The 11,039-nt window shown below is 38.4% G+C and overlaps 2 protein-coding genes across 2 annotated transcripts; both read left to right on the top strand.

Moving 5' to 3' along the window:
* Positions 1-3,576: 3,576 nt before the first annotated feature.
* Positions 3,577-4,398, top strand: LOC109213024 (uncharacterized protein At2g29880-like). Its single transcript, XM_019376772.1, has 2 exons — positions 3,577-3,711; positions 3,802-4,398. Exons 1-2 carry the CDS (start codon positions 3,577-3,579, stop codon positions 4,396-4,398), a joined length of 732 nt encoding a protein of 243 aa, XP_019232317.1.
* A 324-nt stretch (positions 4,399-4,722) lies between these two features.
* LOC109213023 (putative nuclease HARBI1) lies at positions 4,723-9,937 on the top strand. Its single transcript, XM_019376770.1, has 4 exons — positions 4,723-5,199; positions 5,287-5,478; positions 6,989-6,992; positions 9,516-9,937. Exons 1-4 carry the CDS (start codon positions 4,723-4,725, stop codon positions 9,935-9,937), a joined length of 1,095 nt encoding a protein of 364 aa, XP_019232315.1.
* The last annotated feature ends 1,102 nt before the right edge of the window (positions 9,938-11,039 follow it).

Raw genomic sequence — 11,039 nt, 5'->3', positions numbered from 1 at the left:
CAAGCTGGACCGAGGATTGTCAGAAAGCTTTTGACAAAATCAAGGAGTACCTGTCCACGCCACCGGTCTTGGTCCCGCCAGAGCCGGGACGACCTTTGCTACTCTATCTATCTGTATTGGATGGAGATGCGTTCTGGGGCAACATGATGAGACAGGGAGAAAGGAGCAAGCCGTATACTACTTGAGTAAGAAGTTCACACCTTACGAAGCACGGTACTCTCTGTTGGAACGCACGTGTTGTGCCCTTCGCGTTGCCGAAGGTGCCCTCGCATTCGCGAAGGTGCCTTAGCGTTCGCGTAGGACAGGGCTGGTAAGCCTTCGCATTCGCGAGATCCTTGTCGCGTTCGCATAGGCCAAATATTCATGGGCCTGGGCCATTGCCTTCGTGAACGCAGGCTTGTTACGAAGAAGGAGGCAGCTGGGCAGTGTGTTTTAAAATTGGGACTTAGCCATTTTTGGGTTCATTTATTGCACACTTGGGCGATTTTGGAGCTTCAAAAAGTGGGATTTCAACCTAGCTATTGAGGGTAAGTAATTTCTGCCTAATGTGAGTTTAGTACATAGATTATGGGTAGATTTTAACATATTAATTTGTAGAATTTATGGGTTAGATGGAAAGCCTAAGTTTTTGATAAAAGTGGGATTTAACCACGAAATTGGTTATGGAATTTAGTAAAAATTATGGTTCATGAGCTTATGGGTAACAACTTTCTTCGAAAATTTCCAGAGTCCTGGCACGTGGGCTCGGGGGTGAATTTTAGGAACCTTACATTTAGGGTTGGGTAATCACTTTAATAGTTAAAATATGAACTTTTGAACATGTATTGATTAGTTTATATACTATTCGATTGTTTTGGATTGTTCGGCACTGAATTGAGGGTTTGAGCACGATCTTGGACAGGAAAGTAGGCTTTGAGACGAGGTAAGTCTCTTTTCTAACCTTGTAAGAGGAAATTAACCCCATAGGTGAATTAATTAATATGTGCTCCTACTTGTGGGGGCTACGTACGTACGATGTGACGATAGTCCGTACGTAGCTACTAATTATGCTATTGTCCGGATAGTCTAGGACCCATATCATGCTATACTTGAAATATTTTCACCCTACTTGTTCATTTAATTGCCTAAGTCATATTAAAAATTGATAAAAGAATCGTAAAAGGTAAAATTTCACTTACTTGAAGTTGTGAATGGAACACTTGACTGTTATTGAGAATTTGTATTTCTTCAAAGCATTTTCTATTTGTGGAGCGGGCTAAACGCCTCGCTAGCAGATAGATGCATCTATGGTTCGTGACGTTCGCCCCTCGGCAGTGTACAGTTTAAATATTATTATGTTGGATCGGGTCGTACGACCTCGGCATAACTTGCGCATGATAAATCTTGGGAACCAATTATAATTAATATTGTTCATTGACTTGAGACATAAATTGTTAAATGATGGAAAATATACTTGAGATATACTCTTAGCGGAAGAAAAGGTGTTTATTATTCTTGTTATTGAGTTTTCTGTTATATTTATGTTATCCATGCTTAGTTATTATCTTGACATCTTATTGTTAGCCCATAGTAAGTGTCAAAGTCGACCCCTCGTTACTACTTCTTCGAGGTTAGACTGGATACTTACTAGGTACATGTTGTTTATGTACTCACGCTACACTACTGCATTTAATGTGCATGATCTGAGGCAGGTGCATCTGGATATCAGTCCGGCGCGCATACTTGATCCCTATTACGAGACTACACGGTGAGCTGCCCTTCTGAGCCGTTCTGCAGCAGCCGAAGTCTTTCTTTTGTTTATTGTTCTGTCTATTTCATTTCAGACACCAGAGTAGTAATATTTTGTATATTCTACTAGTAGCCCATACACTTGTGACACCAGGTGTTGGCACACACACTAGTAGACTTGTGGTTTTGGTTTTATTTCTATGGTTGCACTCAGCTGCTTTCGTTTTAATTATTTTAAACCTGTTATTTATAAAATCTTTTAAATTAAGGAAAGTTATTTACAGGGAAAACCTAATAAAAGTAAAATCACAAGATTGTTCACTGTTGGCCTGCCTAGCAATGGCGCTAGGCGCCATCACAACCTATAATAAAATTGGTTCGTGACATATTGCTTCATTTTCTTGAGATATAAATTGTTAAATGATGGAAACAAACTTGAGATTTATTATTAGTGAGAGGATTGCCTATTATTTTCCTGTGACTTAGCTTTCAACTATATTTATATAATCCATGTTTTGTTTTAATTCTGACATTTCATTGTTAGCCCATAGTAAGTGTCAAAGTCAACCCCTCGTCACTACTTCTTCGAGGTTAGACTGGATACTTACTGGGTACATGTTGTTTATGTACTCACGCTACACTTTTGCATTAAATGTGCAGGATTTGAGGCAGGTGCATCTGGATATCAGTCCGACGTGCATCCCTGATTTCTGAAGGTATGCCGCACTATTCATAGAGAACTCATAGAATAAAGTTCCTTCTTACCATATCATAAAAAGGACAATTCGAAATGAACCCAGCACAAATCTCTAATGCTCAATCCTTCTGGAGCATGCTTGGAAAAACCACATGGAAATTGTAATTGGGTGTAATTAAACACTTTGGCATGTTTGTTTGACCAAATAATTACTTGGTTGGTAAGGAATTTGGTGTAATTGAGAGAGAGTAATTACACTCTTCAATTCTCATGGGGGGAAGGGGAGGGGGGCAAAGAATTGGGTGTAATTACATGATGTAATTACAAGGCAACCTTTCCAATTCCTTTTTTTTCCTCTTTCAATATTATATTATTCTTTTTGGAAACAAAGACGGTAGAAAAACCAAAACATCTCTACTTCACTTCTTCAGTTCTAGCATCGTTCTGCTCCAGGTAACCTTTTTTTTTTCTTTTGTATTTCATATTTTCTAAATAGTTGATTTCTGTTGAACTATATTATTTCCATAACTTCACGTTGCCTGGACTTATACTGTTGGAATCTTTACCTTTCTATTTTAGAAGGGTGAAATTTGGGTAGAATAATTTATTTTTTACTACTTCACAGATCATTTCTACTTCACAACTAATGCATACAAATACCATTTCTTGTCATATTCAGTTTCCATATTGTGTAGTGTATTATATTGGAAAGAGAAAAAAGTATATCTGTATAAAAAATAAAAAAGTGATACTATTTGTGTGTGGAAAGAAATCTTTGTGTTTTTCCTAATTTATGCCATTAAGTTTTCCCCATATAATTTTTTTTTGCAATTATAGAGATGAATCACTATGTTTTGTTCATATTCTGCCACGTATACCTTTACCTCTTGCCCGACTTAGCTTGATTATGCATATATGAATCTCATAAACATATTGCCGAATTATATAATTATATTCATGTAGGATGTCAACTAACCAAACACCTAATGTTGGAAAACCATACACCAAATGGAGTGAAGTTCAAGACATATATTTTATTTATTTTATCGCTGAACAAGTTAAGCTAGGAAGAACGCAACAAGGAGGCTTAACAACCGAGGGACGAGATTGTGTAAAAAGAAAAATATGGGGACAAATTAGATAAGACGAAAATGAAAAATAGGATGAGAACCTTGAAGAAATCTTATGCTACTATGAAGAGAATGGTGCAACATAGTGGATTTAGGTGGAATGAAGAAACTCGAAAAGTTGATGCCGAAGATGATGTTTGGGAGCAATACCTTTCAGTGAGTCATACTATTCTTTTTTCCTTTTGTAGCTAAATTTTGAATATAAGTTATTTGTTTCTCTAATTAAGAACATTGGTTATGTTATAGACTCACCCAAAAGATGCTCAATATAAGACGAAAAAGTTGCCAGACTATAATACTTTGGCTTTGATTTTTGGAGATATTGTCGTTGATGGTAGGAATGGATGTGAAATTAATAATACAGAGGATTTTCAAAATGAATTTTCTGATGAGGAGATAACTGGCGAAAAAATTACTACACCTGCTTCTGAAGATGCGCAGTCTATTGATCATGTATATCTTGATCAAAACATAAGTTTCACGAGTACTAAAACAACTCAATCAACTGGTCAAGATAAGAGAGCAGGAAAAGGACGGTTAGCTGAGGAACAAACTTTGACATCTCGTCCCAAAAGAATTAGGAACTCTATTGGAATTAGTTTGGCTAAATTCGTTGATAGATGGACAGCCATAGCTAAAGAACAAATAAGGCTACAACATGAACCAAAAAATACTTTTAAGGAGAAATTAATGCCTTTGATAATGGAACTAGAATTGGACGACGCATGGAGTATACGAGTTATCGATCTCCTTACAAATGAGAGAAATGTTGAATTCTTTGCTGCTATGGCTCCTCCTCTTAGAAAGAAATGGGTCATGCACAAACTTGGATTATATGATTGATGTTGTTAGTGCACGTTGTGTTTTTGTTGTTCGGATGAAGTTGTAAATTAGTATCTTATTTTCTTTTGGATTATGTTAACTATTAGCGGCAGACATGAGCACCTTCTACTTTTGCTTATGCTTTATATATTATGTGAAACTCATGGATTTTAATCCATCAATGGACAATCAATACTTTATATAGCTTCTTCTTATTTTGTTCTTTTTCATTAATTGCTACAATGAGCTCCATGGACCTACGCTTGTCTTATTTGTTTTTTAAAGCATTATGTTTTCTCTTATGCTATTACAGTTGTAAATTTTAGTTTTTTCATGTCATATAGGATGGCAAAAGAAGACCAATTCATGATGTTTCTTGCAAAATGTGTGCTTTTAGTTAGCATTATTGGAAAATATTTAGGGATTGGACCAAAAGAAAGAGTGTACCGCTCAATTTTAACTAGAGCAGATTTTATTAAAGATTTGATTGAAGGACATTTCCGTGGATGCTATGACCTACTACGTATGAATGTTGGATGTTTCTTACAACTTGCAGATGAGATGAAAACAAGAGGTCTATTAACTGATTCAAGAACGATCAAAGTTGAGGAACAAATGGCCATATTTGTGTTTACATTAGCTCATAATGAAAGGAATATAGTCGTACAAAATCGTTTTCAGCATTCAGGAGAAACCATTAGCCGTTATTTTAACAAGTGTTTGAAAGCTTGTCTACGACTAGGAAAATACTATGTCAAGCAAGCAGGAAAAGGTGTCCCGCAAGAGATATCGTCTAATCCACTTTTCTATCCTTGGTTCAAGGTTAGTATTTAGTATTACATTCTACACTTGTTAACAATATTATTAATTATTTGTGCAATATCTTAAAACTATTATAAGTTTTTGAAGGATTGTATTGGAGCTATCGATGGAACTCATATTCCTGCATTTGTTTCTATGGAAGATCAACCAAGATATAGAAATCGTAAAGGAGTTCTTTCTCAAAATATCCTTGCTGTGGTAGATTTTGATATGAATTTTCAATACGTGCTTGCTGGTTGGGAAGGCTCTGCTTCAGATTCTAGAGTATTAAGAAATGCCATTTGGGAGAGATCATCAAATAACAACAACAACAACTACCCAGTAAAGTCCCACATAGTGGGGTCTGGGAGGGTAATGTGTACGCAGGCCTGTCACGACCCGGATTTCCCCCCTCGGGAGTCGTGATGGCGCCTACTAATGAGAGCTAGGCAAGCCAACTTAATTAGCAATTTCATTAAACACCCATTCCTTTTTAACAATTAACAGCATTAAATAAAGGCGACGGAATTAAAATCATAAGCGGAAGACTTAAATGTAGATAGATGATCAATAATACAGAAGTTCCAACACATATATCTCTACCCCGGGACTGGAGTCACATACTCACGAACATCTAAGGAGTACTACATACAAAGTATGAAAGAAGCATAATCTGTTTATCACGGGTACAATGAGATGACAGCCAAATATAAAGATAGACGGGAGACGCCGGGCCTGCGGACGCCTGCAAGCTAACTCGGGTCTCTCTGGACTGAAGGTTCGCCCCCGTGCTAATGCTGCTGCTGCTGCTCAATACCTGGACCTGTGCAAAAATGCACAGAGTGTAGCATCAGTACAACCGACCACATGTGCTGGTAAGTGCCTGGCCTAACCCCGGCGAAGTAGTGACGAGGCTAGACAGGACCTACCAAAAACAACCTGTGCAGGTGTATATGTATAAACAAGTACAATGAAATAACAACAGAAAATACCAGCTAAGGCAGGGAGGGGACATGCTTAGGGGAAATACAGATGAACACAATTTATCAGAAGTAAACACGAAACCACATCCGATCTCATAATCTATATAAGTGGTCGGCGTGCCACACGATCCCATTTCATAATATATATATCTAGGTGGTCGGCGTGCCACACGATCCCAGTTCATAATATATAAGTGGTCGGCGTGCCACACGATCCCATTTCATAATATATAAGTGGTCGGCGTGCCACACGATCCCATTCATAATATATAAGTGGTCGGTGTGCCACACGATCCCATTTTATAATATATAAGGATTTCCCGGCTAGGGAACAAGCATCAATTCAACCACCCCGGCAAGGGAGAATACAAATAAACCATTAAATCCCGACAAGGGAGCAACAACATTAACTTACACGTCCCGGCAAGGGAGTAATTACAACTCTTCCTCTTTCGTTCATTTCTTACGTCTTAATCGTGTCATATTTCGAGCCAACACTCCAAGGAGTTTACAATTCATATTTTTCCTCTTCATATTGTTAACATTATATCGAGTCCATCAATTAAACAAGAAGGAGTCACTACAGAATCCCGAATAAGCACAAGCAAGGACTCACGGTCATGCTAGACACCGGTGTATAGATACTCGTCACCATGCCTATACACCGTACTCAACATTTAGCAATTAGCAAATAATACTCTAATCCTATTCCCTCAAACCAAAGTTAGATCAAACACTTACCTCGATGCTCCAACTAAACTCAAGCCTCTAGTATCGCTTTACCCTTCGAATTCACCACCAAACCGCTCGAATCTAGTCACAAATACTTGAGTGTATCAACAAATGCTAATCTAATAAATTGAATGCATGAAAAGTAAATTTCCCAAAGTTTTACTCAAAATTTCCCAAAATGCCCCCGGACCCACGTGGTCAAAACACGAGGTTCGAACCACAACCCGACTACCCATTCCCCCATGAACTCACATATATAAGTTATTTTGGAATCGGACCTCAAATTGAGGTCCAAAACCCCCAAATTGTGAAACCCTATTTCTACCCTAAATTCCCAAATTCCCCCATTAAAATCTTTGTTTTGAAGTTGAAATTATGTTTAAAGATGTTAAGAAGCAAGGAAAATAAGTTAGAGATCACTTACCAATCGTTTTGAAGGAGAAGAATCGTTTGGAAAATCGCCTCTTATGTTTTGGGTTTTGAAAAAGTGCAAAATGACTGAAAATCTCAGATTTATATACTTTGCTGAAGGACTGGCGCGGACCGCGCAAAAATGCCCCGCGGCCGCGCCGAGGAAGGGAGGGAAAACGACTCTCTGAACCTATCCAGCCGGACCGCACTGATTTGGTGCGCGGCCGCGCTGGTTGACCTAGAGTTCACTGGCCCTCTGAACCTAGCCACGCAGACCGCGCAGAAATGCACCGCGGCCGCGCGGTTTCCAGCGCGGACCTCGCAGAAATGATCGCGGCCGCGCTGGGGGCCTGCAACACCTGGACCTGCAATTTCTGATGCTTTTAAGTCTAAAACCCTCCCGGGACCCACTCAAAACTCACCCGAGCCCTCGGGGCTCCAAACCAAACATACACACAACTCCGAAAACATCCTACGGACTCATCCATGCGATCAACTCGCCAAAACAACATCGAATTAGGCCTCAAGATCCATGATTTCCTTCCAATTTCCATGAAACATCAAATTTTACTGTTGCTAGCTCAAAACACATCAAATGACTTCCAAATCTAACCAAACTTCACAGCAATTGCTTAACTCATATTTAAGACTTGTGCTGGGCGTCGGAACGAAAATACGAGCCCAACAGCACAGTCTTCTAAACAAATAACACTTTCAAATTCTTTAATTATTTTCAGAAAACTATTTCACACAATAATTTATTTCTCGGACTTGGAACCTCGGAATTTGATTCCGGGCACACACCCAAGTCCCAAAGTTTCCTACGGACCCTCCGGGACTGTCGAACCACGAGTCCGGGTCCGTTTGTCCAAAACGTTGACCAAAGTCAAACTCGATCAATTTAAAACATCAAATTTTATTATTTTTCTCACAAATTCACATGTAAACTTTCCGGTTACGCGCCCGGACTGCGCACACAAGTCGAGGCAACCCCCAAGTGAGGTTTCCAGGGCCTCAGAAGTACAGAGGGAGTAGGAATACAGGTGATGACCCCTTTGGGTCGTCACAAGACCTTACCCCTGCCCCGATAGGGGCAGAGAGGCTATTTCCGATCCAGTGGAAATCGTAATAATAACAGAAACATAAAAACCGAAAGATGAATGACATGCAATAACAGTAACCATAATCTAAGGCCCGGGGCTAAGACAAACAACAAGAATAGTGTGGGTCCAACATAAACTGCAAGACATCTAAGACCAACCCTAATCCAACCCCGCCTCACCCCCGAAATGAAGTAAGGAAAGCTTTACTACCCATATCCTACAACCCTAATGCATGACCTCCAGGCCTTCCTATCAAGGGCCATGTCATCGGAAATGTGCAGTCGTGCCATGTCCTGACTAATCACCTCTCCCCAATACTTCCTAGGTCTCCCTCTACCTCTTCCCGTACCCACAACGGCTAACCTCTCACACCTCCTCACCGGTGCATCGAGGCTTCTCCTCTGCACGTGCCCGAACCATCTGAGTCTCGCTTCCCGCATCTTGTCATCCACAGGGGCGACACTCACCTTCTTCCGAATATCTTCATTCCTAATCTTGTCTATCCTAGTGTGCCCGCACATCCACCTCAACATCCGCATCTCTGCTACTTTTATCCTCTGGATATGAGAGTTCTTAACCGGCCAATACTCTGCCCCATACAACATGGCTGGTTTAACTACAGCTCTATTAAACTTGCCTTTGAGTATCGGTGGCACTTTCTTGTCACACAAGACTCCAGATGCAAGCCTCCATTTCATCCAGCCCGCCCCTATGCGGTGAGTGACGTCCTCGTCGATCTCTCCGTCCCCCTGAATCATCGACCCAAGGTACTTGAAGCTATCTCTCTTGGGGATGACCTGTGGCCCAAGCCTCACATCCCCGCCTACATCCCTCGACTCAGCGCTAAACTTGCATTCCAGGTACTCTGTCTTAGACCTGCTCAATTTGAAACCCTTAGACTCGAGAGTCTGTCTCTAAACCTTCAATCGCTCGTTAACACCGGCCCTCGTCCCGTCAATTAGAACTATGTCATCAGCAAATAACATACACCAGGAGAGATCACCAAATAAGTTGAAAATTCCAACTGGTAATTTACAAATAATTCATATACCTATTCATTTTTTATTATCTTTTTTTAAATATTTAACTTGTACTTGTAACTTTGTAGGAAAATACTATATAGTTGATGCAGGCTATGCAAATACAAAGGGATTTTTAGCACCTTATCGTGCAGTAAGATATCATTTGAGGGAATGGAGCCAAACACAAGCTCCACAAAATGCTCGCGAGCTTTTTAACTTAAGACATTCAAAACTTCGAAATGTGGTGGAGAGGACATTTGCTGTTTTAAAAAAAAGATTTCCTATATTGACTCCTCCTCCTCCTTATAGTATCAAAAAACAAGGCTGGATTGTGCTAGCATGTTGTATACTTCACAATTTTATTCGCAAGTGGAACTGGGAAGATGCATATTTTGAAGNGTGGAACTGGGAAGATGCATATTTTGAAGAGCACATGGAAGAGGAAATAGAAGATTCCCATAATTTGGATGATATTGATTCAGATTCAGATGATGAAGAACTTGGATGAGGCCCGACTGATGTTGACAAACAATATATGTGCAATCTAAGAGATGGAATAGCTCATCAAATGTGGAATGCTAGATCAATTAGATGAAATTTTATATATATCGTTGTTATGAAAATTTTGTATGAGGAAGACTTGCGAAAAAACAATTTATATTTTACTAATTTTGTTTTCTAATCAATAACATAAATATTAACTATGATTTGTTTTTATAAGCTCATATCTATCTTTTTTTTTATTCAAATGAGTTGGTGAAGAATTTTGATTTGTTATTGAAATTTTCATTGTTCTCTTTTAAGTTACAGTATTATTTATATGGAAGATATCAATTATTTTTATAATAATATGTATTACTTTATAATTATTTAATATATTTTCTTATAAAAGAATATACATTTTTAATATATAATAATTTAATATCTATTATACATATAAGTATTTATCATACGGTGAAAATTATTTACAAATTAATCTGAAAAATATTTATTTTATCTATGTAATTACACTTGTACAACCAAACATGACACATGTAATTACACTGTAATTACATCATGACAAACAAACAGGCCATAGTAATTACACATGGCTTTCCAAACAGACTCCTAAAAAAAATAGGTTGCGTCTATTAGATCTGCTGGTTTTAAAAAATCAGAGTAAAATCGGTATCCAAAAATTATTTATGCTACTAAGACATGTGACTTTTATAAGTGTTAAATACTCCCTCCGGTCCAAAATAAGTGATTTTTTGGCCTTTTTCTTGTGGTCCAAAATAAGTGATTTTTCAGATTTCAAGAATGAATTAATTATTTTTTTTCTACATTGTCCTTGAAGTAAATGATGTTGGAATATGTGTTAGGAGTGTTTATGTGAGATAGTAAAGGTTAATATGGTCAATTCCATTGCTAATTAATGCTAAAAGGTAGATTTCTTAATTTGTGTGAAAACATTAAAAAAATCACTTATTTTGGACCGGAGGGAGTACCATTTAAACTGTTCATTAATCTCAGTTTTTGTCCAATACTTTTTAGAGCCACTTATTATAGGAGATTTCTGGTGGCTTCAAGAAAAGTTTTCACTGGAAGGTTAATGTCGATAATTTTTAGCA

Source organism: Nicotiana attenuata, unplaced genomic scaffold, assembly GCF_001879085.1.
Source record: "Nicotiana attenuata strain UT unplaced genomic scaffold, NIATTr2, whole genome shotgun sequence".
Classification (NCBI taxonomy): domain Eukaryota; kingdom Viridiplantae; phylum Streptophyta; class Magnoliopsida; order Solanales; family Solanaceae; genus Nicotiana; species Nicotiana attenuata.
This window is presented reverse-complemented; position numbering and strand designations above follow the sequence as displayed.